General features: G+C 38.5%; 1 protein-coding gene across 1 annotated transcript in view; it reads left to right on the top strand.

Annotated features, from left to right (window-relative positions):
* Positions 1-2,740: 2,740 nt before the first annotated feature.
* Positions 2,741-16,040, top strand: part of LTN1 (listerin E3 ubiquitin protein ligase 1) — a 70,164-nt gene continuing 56,864 nt past the window's right edge. The window contains exons 1-6 of the mRNA XM_068546946.1: positions 2,741-2,865; positions 7,745-7,948; positions 8,442-8,540; positions 9,059-9,289; positions 11,854-11,906; positions 12,620-12,800. Of these exons, the coding sequence (XP_068403047.1) occupies positions 2,824-2,865; positions 7,745-7,948; positions 8,442-8,540; positions 9,059-9,289; positions 11,854-11,906; positions 12,620-12,800 (810 nt within the window). The 5' untranslated portion in view covers positions 2,741-2,823. The remainder of the gene's footprint in view (positions 2,866-7,744; positions 7,949-8,441; positions 8,541-9,058; positions 9,290-11,853; positions 11,907-12,619; positions 12,801-16,040) is intronic.

Below are 16,040 nucleotides of genomic sequence, written 5' to 3'. Positions count from 1 at the left end.
CAAGGAAATAGAAAGAAATGAAATCATGAGATATTTCGAAGTAAGAATAGTAAACAAGGGCATGGATAATCACCCTGGTCCTTTCCCTCAAGTTGTTTTTCCCTGATAAAAGTCCCTGCACAGAAGTCAGTCCAGTTTCTTGACTGGCCTTTCCAAAGGCCATGCTAATTCCTTAGTTCACTGACTCTGCCCCTCTCTAGTCCTGTTTAGAGTGTTCTTCCCTAGGTCTGCTCTTCCTAATTTTGTCCAAGCTTTGGGCTGAAGTTGTCATCCAGGAAGTCTTTCTGACTATTCCAGCACATTACTCTCCCCCTCCTGTAGCATTTTTGATATGTGACACCCAAATTATCAGTGAATTGCCTGATATCGAGTACTATTTCTTATGGTAAGCTGTTTTCCAGCTATACTGTATAACTCTTAAGAGGACACTGTGATTTGTGCAACTGATAATGTAAGGTATTTTATACAAACAACTTGATTAAATATTTATTTTTATTTAAAATTACATAATTAATACATGAATATATTCTCCTTGTATAAAATAAAATCTTACAGGGAAGGCTTAATTTCCTTTGACTATAACTCTTAACCCTAATCTCTGTTCTTGCCACCTCTTTCCCCTAAGGATTAACTTCAATTATCAGATTGGTATGATAATTGCATACCAATTGCAGCCTTTTTTTCTGTGTATTTACATAATATATATGTATCCATATAATATTGTTTTATAAATTTTTTAGACACAAATGGTATTATGCTGTACATATTACTCTATTTGCTTTTAATTTAAGAATGTCTTAGAATTCTTCCCATGTATGTACAGATAAACCTCTCTTAACTGCTGCCTAATAGTCCATAGAATAGATATAATTTACTTAGCCATTCCCCCAATGGATAGACACTACGTTGTTTTCAATTATCTTGCTATTATAGTGTTTCAGTGAACATCCTGCAGCATGTCTCTGGATGCATTTTTTAATCAGGGTCCAGTCAGGAAAACAGAAACTTCACTACTTATTTAAAGAGAAAAAAATGTAACATGGCAGATTGGTTAAAAACGAGTATAAAAGCAAAAAGAGAATCCTGAGGTAACACAGAGGTGATTACTGCACAGCAGCTACTATCACTAGGGCTAGAAAAGGAAGGAAGGAAAGAAGAGGTTGGGGTAATCCGAATTTAGAAGTTTGGAGGAGGGCCTGGAAAAGCTTGGGGCTCAGTTCAAGCCTATGAAGAGAGGGTGGTTCCTGGCTGGAGCTGCTCTCTGGAGCTCAAAGAAGGTACTGCGTGATGCTGGGGCTCTGACTTCTGAGAAGGGGGCACCACAGGCCGTCTTAAGAGCTCAAAGGAGGGGGCCCATGGAGCTAGGACTCACACCGCGGAGGTGAAAGGTCCTGCCTGGCTGCTGCTGGTACCCCTGAGGTGTGCAATGAGGTTGACTCTGATTGTCGAAAAAAAAGATGGAGACGGAAAACAGCTGCTGCCTAAACCAATTGCTGCTACCAGGGCAAAGCGCTGCTGCTGAGATGATGTTAACAGTATGGAGCAAGTCCCTTCTTCCTCTTCTCTTTCCGTCTCCTTCTAGTCCATCGTCCCCCGCCCCTCCCCCCCACGTTGAAGGAAGCTAACAGGAAGCCAGTTGACTAAAGGAGAAATAGTCTGCAGAGCCTCCGTATCATGGAGTTGATTATAATAGGGTGAGTGTGTGGGCATGAGAGATAATAACCAGCAACATGTGCTTATGTTTCTCTACTGCGATTCTGAGGAGCAAAATCACTAACTACAAAACCGGTAAATTTCAAATTTTAAGAGAGACTACCACACTACCCTCTTTTCTAAAAGCTGCACATAACACTTTTGATATGGGGGGGGGGCGGAAACGCGGAGGGGGGCGGATTTAGAGTTGCCTAGAGCACTACTTTGCAAATTTTAACAAAACCTGGGGAAATTGTTAAAAATGCAAAATCTAATTTAATAGTCCCAAAGTGGGCCTGACAGTCTGCATTTCTAAGAAGCAGCCGGGTGAACTGATAATTGCTTTTTTGCGTGGGGGGATGGGCTGCGTTGGGTTTTAGTTGCGGCATGCAGGATCTTCCTTGAGGCGTGCGGGATCTTTTCGTTGCGGCACGCGGGCTCCTCTTCAGTTGTGGCCTGCGGGTTTTCTCTCTCTAGTTGTGGCTCGCCAGCTCCAGGGCGCGTGGGCTCTGTGCTTTGCGGCACGCTGGCTCTCTCGTTGAGCTGAGCGAGCTCAGCAGTGTGGCACGAGGGCTTGGCTGCCCCTCTGGCATGTGGGAATCTTAGTTCCCCGATCAGGGATGGAACCCTCGCCCGGTGCACTGGAAGGCGGATTCTCTACCATTGGACCACCAGGGAAGTCCCGATAATTGCATTTTAAAAGGTCTAACATTGTCCCATCTTCCTTCAGCCACTACTGTGCCATTCCATTGCTACCCTTGTATGAAAATACCTCCCTTATGGCCCATGCCGATCTCCTACCCGCTAAGCAAGGAACAAACCTTCGCCGCAGGAAAGCGAAGAAGCAGGGTTTGGCGCTATTGGTCCAATGCTTGGCTTCCTATTGGGCAGGGGTTACGTCACTCAGATGGGCGTGGCCACAAGTGTGACATATCCCGCCACGGATGGCCAGGGACGCGGCAGGAGGCGGGAGGGGAAGTGGGGCGGCATGTGGGCGGGGTGGGTGACGGAAGGGGAGGGCCAGGGGAAGGCGTTCCTGTGGGCCCTTTTCCGGTGCAAGGGGCCGGAAGTTGTGGCTCGGTCGTGTTAACTCGGGGGCTGCGGGGGGAGAGTGCCGCTGAGACCGCGAGCATGGGCGGGAAGAACAAGCAGAGGACTAAGGGGAACCTGAGGGTGAGTGTGGGGTGGCCCAGCCAACCTAGGAGTCCTCGCCTCGCAGTGGCTGGCTCCGCCCGGCGCAGGGCCGGAGGATGTGTGGAGCGCGGCTGTGGGGAGGCGTGTGTTTGCGTGTCGAGTGTGACCTCTCTGTTGTGTGTGCGTCCCCGCGGGCGGGGTGGGTTATCCCTGAGCAGACTGGGGAGTCGTGAGAGAAAAGATGTTCCGTGCCAGAACTGTCCCCACCCGAGCATATTCCCCCCCCCCCCAACATTTTCATTAAGAATTGGTTCCGTGTCAGCTTCAAGAGGAAGGTTACCTGGCCAGGGTGGCAGGGGTGAACAAGGGAATTGGGTGGGAAGCAGTTAAGGTGAGCCTGGTGTGCACGGTATCTCGCATCATGTCGCTCCTTCGCTCAGAAACCTGCTGTGGCTCCCCACATCCCTCGGGGTAAAGGCTAAAGCCGTGACGACGATACATACACGGTGCATGGTCTGCTGCGGCCCCTTTCCATCTCCGACCCCATCTTCAACTCCCTCCGCCTCGCTCACTCCATCTGGCCACGCTTATCTCTTCACCGAACCTTGACCTTGCCTGGCAGGCTCCCCGACGCTCTTTTGTTAGGTGCCTCCAAATTTTGCCCGAGATATCTCAGTGAGGTCTCCGGTGATCACCCTATTTTAAGTTGTAGCCCTCCCCCCCACCCCCGCTCCCTTTTCTCCTTTCCTGCTTTATTTTATTCCATTGCATTTATGACTTTTAACATATTAGTTGACTGTCCCGCTTCATTTACTGTCTTGCTTCACTAGGATATTAGTGTAGGATATAAGTATCATGAAGGCAGGCGTTTCTATCTGCTGCTGTTGACCTTGGAGCCTAGAACAAAGATTAGCATATAGTAGAAGTTCACTAAATACTTGTTTAAACCCCAGAGTGGACTAAACTACAGGATTGGGGATGCCATAATGATATTTTTTATAGTACTAGGTTTATTATGGCACAGTCTAATTTTATGAGGATGCTTTTTTCCTGTTTCTGAAACAATTCTCGTGATTCCAGTACCACATTTTCTTAGGTCTGTCACTTAATCTGTTTTGGAGGTTAATAATAGTAACAGTGATAATAGTAACTTACCTTGTGTTAGTACTCTCCTAAATGCTTTACTTGCATCCTCATTTAATTTTATTTTTTTATTTAAAAAATTTTCTCAATGTTTACTTTTGAAATATTCCAAATATTAGGAAAAGTTGCAAGAATATTAGAGCAACAACTCATAAATTCTTTACCTAGGATTACCAATTGTTAATCTTTGGTCACTTTTGCTTTCTCTTTCTAAAATATATGTATTTTGCTGAACCGTGTGAGAATTAGTTGCAGAAATCATGACCCTTAACTCCTAAATACTTCAGCATGTATATTCTAAAAACAGCACCATTCTTCTACACAACCATGAGCAATTATAACATGCAGAAAATTTAACTTCAGTATAATACTATTATCTAATAATATACATTATCATATTCAGATTTCTATAGTCATCTCAATATTGTTCTCTATGAGTTTTATTTAGATATAGCGTTTAAAAAATTTTCTAAATTTATTTTTGGCTCTTGGTGCACGTGGGCTTTCTCTAGTTGCAGTGAGCAGGGGCTACACTTCATTGCGGTGCACAGGCTTCTCATTGCAGTGGCTTTTGTTGCAGAGCACGGGCTCTAGGCGCGCGGGCTTCAGGAGTTGAGGCACGTGGGCTCAGTAGTTGTGGCTTGTGGGTTCTAGAGCGCAGGCTCAGTAGTTGTGGCGTGTGGGCTTAGTTGCTCTGCGGTATGTGGGATCTTCCCGGACCAGGGATCGAACCCATGTCCCCTGCGTTGGCAGGCGGATTCTTAACCTCTGAGCCACCAGGGAAGTCCCTAGATATAGCATTTTTAAAAACATCCAAGATCCATGAAAGGATCACTCATTCCATTTAGCTATCATTTAGATCTAGGCAGTTTCCTAGTGCCTTTTTTTGGAGGAAGATTCTTTTATGACGTGGACCATTTGGAAGAGTCTAGGCAGTTGATTTGCTTAACTTAGATTTGTCTAATTGTTCCTTATAATTACATTCAGGTTAAACAGTTTTTGACAGAAATGCTTCATAGATGATGTGTATTTCTCAGTGCCTCTCACACCACAGGGACACATAATGCCTGTTTTTCCTGTTATTGGTGGTATATGTTTAATCAGTTGTTTAAGGTGTTGTCCATTGTATAAGTGTCTCTTTTTATTGGCTATTAACAAATAATATGTGGAGTAGTAATTTCGGAATAACCTGTTCTCTCATGGACTTTCACTTAATGGTTTTTAGCATCCTTTGATAATTCTTGCTGGAATCAATTATTATTATGGTGGTTTGAAAACTTATGTTTAATCTTGACTACACCTAAGTCATGATTTAGTGACTGTTGTCTCATTTTAAAGGTGATGATTCTGAGGCTTTGAGAATTAAGTTGCCTAAATTCATGTAGTCAGGAAGTTGTGGAGTTGGGATTTGGACTTCAGAGTGGCAGTCATTTATTCAACAGAAGACTTTGAATACTGAATGCCATGTATTCAAAGACGATAGAGAAATTTTCTGTTCTTGAACTATTAGTTTGATGATAGACAGATAAGTAAGCAAATAATTGTAATATATTAAAGAATTATGGAACAGGTATCAGTAGAAGCAAAGTGGGAGAACAGCAAAGAACGGTGATTGACCTGAGGGGCAAATGTTGAAAACATGAATGTGTTTTCAGGGATAAGTGGGAGTTTGTCAGGGAGAGAAGAGATTACACAAAGACCAAATTGTGGGTAACTAATAAGAACCTGCTGTATAGCACAAGGAACTCTGCTCAAATACTCTGTAATGGCCTGTATGGGAAAAGAATCTAAAAAAAAAAAAAGTGGATATATGTGTATGTATAATTGATTCACTTCGCTGTACTCCTGAAACTAACACAACATTGTAAATCAACTGTACTCCAATAAAAATTTTTAAAAAAAGAAGCATGTTTGCTGTTTGAAAAAAATGAATAGAAAGACCAGATTGTGAAAAGGCATGACATTTTCGGGGAACTTTGTATTGAGTTTGGAACTAGAACATAAATGGTGGGAACAAAAGGGAGCAGGGAGGAGGAAGTGGGACAAGAGAAGAAAAAAGTGTTAGAAAGATGACTGGAGAGGTCGAGGCCAGATGGTGAAAGATCCCGAAAGCTTCCTGAATTTGGTCTTTAAACTGTAGACTCAGGATTGCCACCTCAAATATTATACCTCTAGAAGCCAGGCACAAAAGAATGAAGTAGGTGTAGTATAAGAAAATTAACTGCCAGAAATAGTATCGAGGTTCTTAATTTTTGAACTGTGGGTATGAGCATCTAATGTACAGTGGAGAAAGTAACAAGAAACAGTAACTACATTTTAAGTTCAAAGTAGACATTGAAAAAAGATACAATTAGTTGAAAATAATTTGTTTCTGTGAAACTGGACATCTGATACCTTTTCTGCACCTGGTTGTCACTGTCAGCTCTGGTCTTCAGGTCAGTTCAGAACTCAGCCTTGACTCTTTTAGCTTTTAGCTTTTTATACTATTTCATTATTCTGTTTCATAATAAAACTGTTTACACATGAGATTATAGGTAAAATTCCAATGTCTTAATATCATCATAGTTTTCAGAATTATAATTCACTAACTTCCTTTGTAGCTCTTTATTCATGTATCAATATTGAGAAAGGTGAACTGAATAATTTTAGTTCATTTTAATAAAGTTTTAAAATAGAGAACCTTTTTTGAAATTAGGCCAAGTGCTACTGTTTTGAAAAAATATCTAGTCCATCATTTTCATTTCTGGTCACTCATTTCAGTTTAGGAAGTAGTACAGATTATTATTCCTTGATAAATGATTTTCCCAAACACAGTTTTGCTAGGTATGAACAAACTGAATCACACATTTGGATTTGGATTTTCAGACATTCTTACGGAGGAATAAGAAATAGATGAGTTTAGATGGGTTGTGATGTCATCCTGGACATTGAACTGAGGCATTTTCCTATTAGATGACAATGAATACATTAATTTCTTTCAACAGTTCAAATATTTTCTTTCTTTGTCACAAAGAATCCTTTAATTTTTAGTACTGGAAGCCACTATATTGTGTATCAAACAAGCCACTGACTGTGTTTCAAAACAAAGGAGTGTATCTTATATCCTGATCATTGTATTGATTTTTATGTACATACTAATGTAATTTGTAACCATTTTAGCCTAAAGAGATTTGGTTAGGCTGTGGGTATGTGGAAATGAGTGTGTCTGCCCACAAGGAACTCCTGGTCTAGAAGTTGCTATCATTAGACTTGTCCTAGGGTAGTTGCTTAATAAATATTTGTTGAATGAGTGGGTGAATGAAAAGATATCCATTTATGAGTTAATTTTGCATCACTACACAGTATACATATGTGTGTGTACATACTATTTATACAAAAGTTGGAAATAAAAAATTTCATACAACAGTACTTATTCTTACCATATGTGATGCGTTCTGATTTTTAAAATTTTGTTCTATTTCTTTAAAATGTTGTCATGGCCCATTAAGTTGATATCATGAGTCTCTAATGGCTTGTAATCACAACTTTAAAAACATGGTTCTGATGTTTAGGAAACCAGGAAATAGCTCCTAGGAACATTAGTGTTCAGTTCTTGGTGACAAAAATATTTATCTTTGGGGAACATTGCAATAGATGCATAAGCTAGGGGGAAAAAGTCCTCAAATAGAAGTTTGCTTCATTGTGGGAATTGTCAAGTAATTACTCCAAAGAACTCAAAGTTAAATTTTGAACTCTTCCTTGACTCTGACTTTTTTTCTACCTACTTTCTTACCAGCCTTCAAACAGTGGCCGAGCTGCAGAACTCCTTGCCAAGGAACAGGGAACAGTGCCTGGATTTATTGGTTTTGGAACATTTCACAGTGACCTAGGCTATGTTCCTGCTATTCAGGGAGCTGAAGAAATAGACAGTCTTGTGGATTCTGATTTCCGAATGGTGCTGCGGAAACTTTCAAAGAAAGATGTCACAACAAAACTAAAAGCAAGTTTTACCGTTTTCATTAAAATGGTCAAGAAAATCTTTTTGTTAAAATGTCATTGGCATATTTTATGTAAAGAAGAATGAAGAATCATCACTAATAAGTACTTTTACAATTGTACTTTTTTCTGACACAGACTTTAGGTTATACTTATCTTCTAGGTTATAAGTTAGTTTGTTTTTCTGCACTTCTTAGAATCACTTTGGAATTCTGGCTTTACATTTTTTCCTGTTAAGTAATGTAATTTTGACTCTCTAATTTTAAATGGTTTTTGTTTTTTGTTTGTGTATGTTTTATATATTTTTTAAAACAACTGAAAAGTTTCTACCATAGTAACCTATAAAGGAACTCTTCAGATTAGTCCCATATGGCACAAACAGGGATGGTGTATTCTCACGTTACATAAAATAGACTAAGCTTCTAGAACAGCATAAATATAATCAACAGCCAGTATTATGGCTGTTGATCCTTAACAATTTTAATAATTTATTTTAGGCTATGCAGGAATTTGGAACCATGTGTACAGAGAGAGACACGGAAATTGTGAAAGGAGTTCTTCCATACTGGCCAAGAATTTTCTGCAAAATTTCACTTGTAAGTATTAAGACTTGGCTAGTTTATTTCTGTTGTGGTTTTTTTGTTTTGTTTTTTGTGTTTTTTGTTTTTGTTTCTGGTTGAAGTTGTGGGGACTATCAAATTTATATGATTCATTTTTGGTGAGGGTTGTGGAATGTTATGTCAATATTATTATGCAGATTGGATCATGTTGGGTTGTAAAAAGGAGGCTGTTAGGTCCTTACTATAGAATTACCTAGATACTTTTAAGTCATAGCACATTTTGACAATGTAATTTCTTTGTATACTTGCTGCAGAAGAATGAGAATGAATTGCTTATTTATTCCAGGCTTAGCCTTGACTCTATCTTGAATACAGTCATTTTTAACTCGTTGGGAAAAGGAAAAATTAATCAGTTTTTTAATATAATTATTGATTTTAGTTTAGGTTTGTGCATAGGTGAATTCTTATTAATGGGTCCTCATCGCATACCCAGAAATGTCAGTATTTGTTTTTATGGGTTAGAGCTGTTTTAAACCATATTATATTTTCAATAGGATCATGACCGCCGGGTTCGAGAAGCCACACAGCAAGCTTTTGAAAAGCTTATCCTTAAAGTTAAGAAACACTTGGCTCCTTACTTGAAAAGTTTAATGGGCTATTGGCTAATGGCTCAGTGTGATACTTACACACCAGCTGCATCTGCAGCAAAAGATGCCTTTGAAGCAGCTTTCCCTCCAAGCAAGCAACCTGAAGCCATAGCATTTTGTAAGGATGAAATTACAAGTGTAAGTCCTTGGAACCATTCTGTATCTAGTTTTTTGAAGTATTTAAGGGATATAAGGCATATTACAAAGGCAGCTCTTTTACCTAGCATTGTGAGGATATGAGAAGTGAAATATTTTCAATGGAAGATTGCGTTTTTTAAACGGTGTTTATCAAAGTTGACCATTTTGGCTTTTTAAACATAATTAACTTTTTGGATTGGATCTTTCTAAATGATTTAAGTTTTCCCTGTTTATTTTAATGTCTTCATTTACCGTATCTAAAAAAATTTAGATATGTGCTTTGTAATATATAATCTAAAAAAAGAATACATCTAAAAATCAAATCTAAACTTTTTTCCCCCATATTTCCAAATCAATACATGTATACAAATCTGTTTCATCCTGGTATTCCTTTGTATATATAGATATACAACAGTTTATTTAACTTCTTTCATTTTAATATACATTTGGGATTTTTCTCCAGTTTTTTTTTAAGAATAGGTTTATTTATTTATTATTTTTAAAAATATTTACCCGGTTTTTTATGATAACAAACAATGTGCCTCAGTGAACATTCTTGAATAGATTTCTTCATACCCTGTAGGAGTGGGAGTTACCAGAACTTCTAGTAACTATATGTTGGGTCACAGGGTTTAAATTTCTTATAGATGTGGATAAACTGCCCTTCAAAGGGCCATACAAATTTGTACTCCCATTAACAGATATACATTTCTCCAACACTTGGCCAACAGTTTTGCCAGACTGATACCAGCCATAACTTTTGTGGCTTTTAGTTTGTACACAGTACCGTCCTTCCTCATTTTTTCTCTCCTTATTTGCTATTCCTGATATATGGACTGGAAAAAACTAGAGGCCAATTTGTTAGCATTATACCAAGAGATAAAAATAGGTGGGCTGTGAGTCCATTGAGGAGAAGTAAAGATTTAAAAAAAAAGATAATGCTTGCATTTATTTCCTCATTTAGTACTCTTACATTTCCATAGCACCCGATGTATAATCCTACTTAAACACCTTCCCTCCTCCTCCCTCGTTTTCTCCCTGCTTCCCTCCTTTCAGTTAGTCGACCTTTCTGTGGCTTCCCATTATACTTACAAGTCCAGATTTCTTATCTTGGCCTACAAAGCTCTGCATGATGTGGTCCCTTCTTACCTATCTGATCTCTTCACCCAACATCTCTACACGCACAAGCACACACGCACACACGCACACACGCATTCTAGTTCCCCCTTTAAGTTCTTGGTTCTTACATTCTTTATTTTCTGTTGTACCAGAGTTGTTTTTCTAGGGTGATGGTTTGTAGTTGTGTGGTTTTTTTTGGCCGCACCGCGCGGCTTGTAGGATCTTAGTTCCCGGACCAGGGATTGAACCGGGGCCCCAGCCTTGAAAGCGCTGAGTCCGAACCACTGGACTGCCAGGGAATTCCCTAGGGTTTGTAGGTTTAATCATACTCTCAAAGGGAGTTCTCTATCCCAACTGTAAATTAAATATCATTGGTTTCTTTAAAATATCAAGTGATGAATGTTATGAGTGAAGTATCATGAGTTTGGACACTTAAGAGTTTTAGAAAATGGATTTTGAGATAATTAATTCGGCTATTCATAGTTTTGTTTATTTGGTTGGTTTTTTGTTCTTGGTTTTATTATGGATGGGTAACTGATCATTGGATATGTGGATTATTTCCTCCATTATTTTACCTTTAGTTGGCTGTGTCACAGATATACAGATACTGGGTTTGAACTTTCCTAAGTTCAAAACACATTTATTAGAGAGGAGTTAGGCAAATGAGATCCAAATGTCACAGTGTCTGTAAGAGAACATGGGCTCTGGGTCATACCACTGGGTTCCAGTCCACTCTGCCATTAGTTGGGGTGTTTGACCATGGGCACGTTTCTGTGCTTCCATTTCCTCAGCTGTTAAAGTAGGAATTAACTTGTACTTCATCGAGTTGTTTTGAGGATTTAGTTAATGCACGGAATGTGCTCAAAGCAATACATGGTAAGTGGAAAAACTCAGTAAATGTTGGTTATTATTATTGCTGATAAAATTGATACTGGAACAGTGGACTTGCTAGTACTCTACCCCAGAAGTAAGCAGACTTACTCAGTATTTCAAGTGGAACCTTAAACCTTCCTCCACGATGGAGCAGAGCACAGTGTGTGTTCTATGTGAGCAGGGAGGTGCTCAAAAAAGAGGGGCGAGGAAAGCAGAGCCTAATTCACTCCCAAACTTACTAATCGGACATCCCATTCACTTCACTGCTGTGTACAAGAGGAATGGAGAAGCAAGGGGCCAGGAGTATTTAAGGGAAAATTCCTCTCAGTGGAAACTGGAGGTGTTTGGAAGAAGTACCTTATCCTTCTTTACCCCAGCAGGTGCCAACCTTGGGGATTGATAGGGGGAAAAAATTGGTAAAATTCAAACCTTTTAGTTTTGCTACTTAATTTTGCTACTTTTGTGAGAAAGGGGATAAAAACTTTTAGATAAGATGAAGTTTATGTTCTGTCTCTTCACCACTGACAATTCAATAAAATCTCAAGGCTGTGGCATTTTTCTCCCCTCTATAGGTGCTGCAGGATCATCTTATAAAAGAAACACCTGATACACTCAGTGACCCACAGTAAGTTGTATTGTTTCTGTGTAACTCAGATTAAGTGAAACTATGTTTCACTCATAGGTAATAAGATGGTAATTTCAATGTGACATTTTTTTAAAAAGGGATGCTAAATGTAGAGGTGAAAATACTTAATATAGTGCTATTTGCCAGGTGCTGTTTTAAGTGCTTTTACCTGCAAGTTGTCCCGCTATTTAACTTGAATTATCTGGGAGCCCACGATTTGGTTCTTTTACAAAGAGATGTTTTTAGGTTTTTTCAAGATTTGCCTTTTGACAGTCATAGCAGGAACCATTTTAAGGTCTGGATGAAAATAGTTGAACTATGAATAGTTCTATTGAAAGAATAGTAAGATGTTCCATTTACTTTTTACTCTTGTGTTCTAATCAAACTATTAAGAGTCTGTAAGGGAAAGTACTCTTAGATGCAGTGTTATTTATTCTCTAATCATCCAATTAACTGCTACTGAGAGCAGTGTACATGCGCACTTATGAATGAAGCCACAACTCTTCATTTACTTTCACCTTGTATTATTCAAATAATATGTGATTAAAATTCTGTATTGGCATTTTGCGGGGGTTTGGCACAGGGAGAATGAATATAGAGATAAAGCAACTTTGGTAGATATTCAATGATAAAACATTTAAGATAGAAGTGCTGAATATGTATTTTGTCTTATTCTCAATCCTTATATGTATTTATTTTCTTTTTACATCAAGAACTGTTCCAGAGGAAGAGAGAGAAGCTAAATTCTATCGGGTTGTAACTTGTTCCTTATTGGCATTGAAAAAATTGCTTAGCCTCCTACCTGATAATGAGCTTGATTCTCTGGAGGAGAAATTTAAGTCTCTTTTATCACAGAATAAGTTTTGGAAGTATGGAAAACACAGTATACCTCAGGTATCTTAATCTTTTTTATTTTAAGGCATTTCTCTGATTCCGTTTTCTCCCCTGATCTTGTTATTTTTTATTTAGGCTTCATGTTTATTGTTTATGTTTAAAATTCTGCAAACACATTTTTGTGGTGGGACTGAATTACCTCTTACTAGAATGTCCTTGTATTTTCATTTTTTTATTTAGTTGTTTGGACCTCAGATTCAGAGTTGAATCATCATCTTTCTCTGTTCATGGCACCTTAAAACTGCTAGGTGTGTACAAGTCTCTTCCTTTTAATGTATTTATTTTTTCCCTTTTGTCTGTCTGTCTCCGTTTTCCACCTCCACCAGCTGCCCACCCTAAGTGTGATTAATGTATGTGCTTTCGTCTGTGCAGTCGATTCTCATTATTTACTGTGATTTTATTCTGTGAAGTCCACGAACACTGAATTAGTGAATACTGAAGCATTGCTCTTAGGGGAAATGCAGGATCAGGCTCCTGTTAGTCTCTTGTCACGACATTTTTGACAGTTGGTCAGTACATAACCTTGTTTTATGTGTGTCTGTTTAAAGACACCTTATTTAATGTATATTGTTGATTCACTAACTTTGAATTCCCACACAACAGCACTAGACATCATGCCTAAATGAAGTTTATCTAATTTTCTCTGTTAGGCATGTCACAGCCTTTTTGCATGTGTTTTTAATTCACATAAATGATACTGTGTTATATTTCGTCCCATTTATTGCTTTTTACTTAGTAGGTTTTTTTTTTATACATGTACTTTTTGTTTGTTTGTTTAAAAAAATATTTACTTATTTATTTATTTAGGCTGCACCGGGTCTTAGTTGCGGCATGCGGGATCTTTTTTTTCTTTTTCTAAATTAATTAATTAATTAATTAATTAATTATTTTTTTGGCTGTGTTGGGTTTTCTTTGCTGCGCGTTGGCTTTCTCTAGTTGTGGTGAGTGGGGGCTACTCTTCCTTGTGCTGTAGGTGCGAGGGCTTCAGTAGTTGCGGCACGCGGGCTCAGTAGTTGTGGCTCGCGGGCTCTAGAGCACAGGCTCAGTAGTTCTGGCGCACGGGCTTCGTTGCTCTGCAGCATGTGGGATCTTCCTGGGCGAGGGCTTGAACCCGTGTCGCCTGCATTGGCAGGCGGTTTCTTAACCACTGCACTACCAGGGAAGTCCCAAGCTCACAGGATCTTTTAGTTGCGGCATGCGAGCTCTTAGTTGCGGCATGCATGCAGGATCTAGTTCCCCGACCAGGGATCAAACCCAGGCCCCCTGCATTGGGAGCACGGAGTCTTACCCACTGGACCACCAGGGAAGTCCCAGTAGTTTTTTAAAAAGTACAAAGATATTTAAATTTATCACATTCCTGTATGTGTATCTGGCCCATGGCTTCTAACTGATGTGTAGTACTCAGAAGTTTGCATTCATTCCATTTTACCTGTTCATTCCCCCAGTGATAGACACCCTGATTGCCTTTGACTCCCTGCTCTCACAAATAAAGCAGCAGTGAGCATCTTTCATGTATCCCCAGATCTGTGAGAATTTCTTTTTCTGAAATTCTCTTGATTTCTGAATTGCTGAGTCAAAGAATATAGGCATACTTAATTTTCTGAAGTAATGTCAGATTGCTTACCTGATTGGCTGCATTAGTCTAGGCTCAACTGTCAATACATGATGACTACTATATATCCTTATACTGTAGCCAGGACTGGGCATCATTCAACTTCCTATTTTTCAGTAGTCTAATTAGGAGTTCAAATGATACCTCTCTTTAATTTTAATTACTCTGCTTACTAGTGACTTTTAACATCTCTTCATAAGCTTTTCAGATTTTTATGTTTCCTCTGTAAACTACTTATTCATATCTTTCACCCCTTTTTTTCTATTGGAGATCTCTTTTTCTTATTTTACTGGAGTTCCTTGTATATTTTAAATATTAGTCCTTTTGTCATTTTTAGGCATTGTAAATAATCTCCCATTCTGTCACCTTTCATGTGTCCTCTTTTATAAAGAAATCTTAATTTTGATGTAATCAAAACCACTGATATTGCCTTATGAAGGCCTTTCTCACTTTTAAGCCATAAAAATATTGTTATATTTAATAGTTATATCTTTTTAAACAGCTATATCCTTTTTTAAGTTATATTTTTCTTAACATATCTTTTAATCTCTTTAGTTTTATCTTTCATATGAAGTTTTTAATCCATCAATAACCCACCTTTTTATGTGGTGTTAAGTGGAGATCTAGTTACATTTCTCTTCATGTACAGTGAGCCACTTTTCCTAACATCACCTAGTTAAACTGTTCATTCTCTCCCTATTGATTTATGGTCCTGCCATTATGGTATATTAAGTTCCCATATGTTCATGAGTTTTTCTCAAAACTCTATCTTCTGATCTATTAGTCTTTGTTTCTTCTTATGCCAGTACCACTGTTAAAATGACATTATGATATGTCCTAATAATTGCTCAGGTGAGTCACTCTTTTTTTCATCTTCAAAACTAAGTTGTTTTAGAACTTTATTCTTCTGTATAAATTTAAATAAATTTATTGAATTCCTCAAAAAAAATCTAACTGGAATTTTGATTGGGGTTTCACTGAATGATTTGGGGAGACTTGCTGTTTTTAGGTTATTGAACCTGATGTTATAATTACCTCTCAATTTGTTCAGGTATTTAAAAAATATCCTAGAATAACTTTTTAAACAAATTTTATTAAGGTATGACTTACATACAATAAAATGCAGTCATTTTAAGCTTACAGTTTAAGATTTGACAGATGTATACACTCATCTTCATGTACATACCCACATAACCACTACAATCAAGAAGTAAAACATTTTTATCACCCAAAAATTGGTTCCTTGTGTCCCTGCTAGTCATCCTCTCCCTTAACCTAGGCAACTATTTATCTACTTTTCTGTCACTACAGATTCGATTTGTCTTTTTTAGGTTTTCATATAAATGTAGCCATATATTACTCTGTATCTGGCTTCTTTTCTTTTCTTCTCTTTTCTTTTTTCTTTTCTTTTTTTGCCTTGCCGCACAGCTTGTGGGATTTTAGTTTCCCAACCAGGGATTGAACCTGGGCCCTCGCCAGTGAGAGTGCGGAGTCCTAACCACTGGACTACCAGGGAATTCCCTGTATCTGGCTTCTTTTGCTCAGCATAATGTTTTTAAGATTCTTTGTTGTTGCTTGTATCAGTATTTCAAAGTGGTTATACTATTTTACACTCTTAATCAGCAGTG

Source organism: Eschrichtius robustus, chromosome 6 (assembly GCF_028021215.1).
Source record: "Eschrichtius robustus isolate mEscRob2 chromosome 6, mEscRob2.pri, whole genome shotgun sequence".
Classification (NCBI taxonomy): Eukaryota; Metazoa; Chordata; class Mammalia; order Artiodactyla; family Eschrichtiidae; genus Eschrichtius; species Eschrichtius robustus.
Note: the sequence above shows the minus strand (reverse complement) of the source record. Positions and strands in the feature narration are given on the sequence as shown.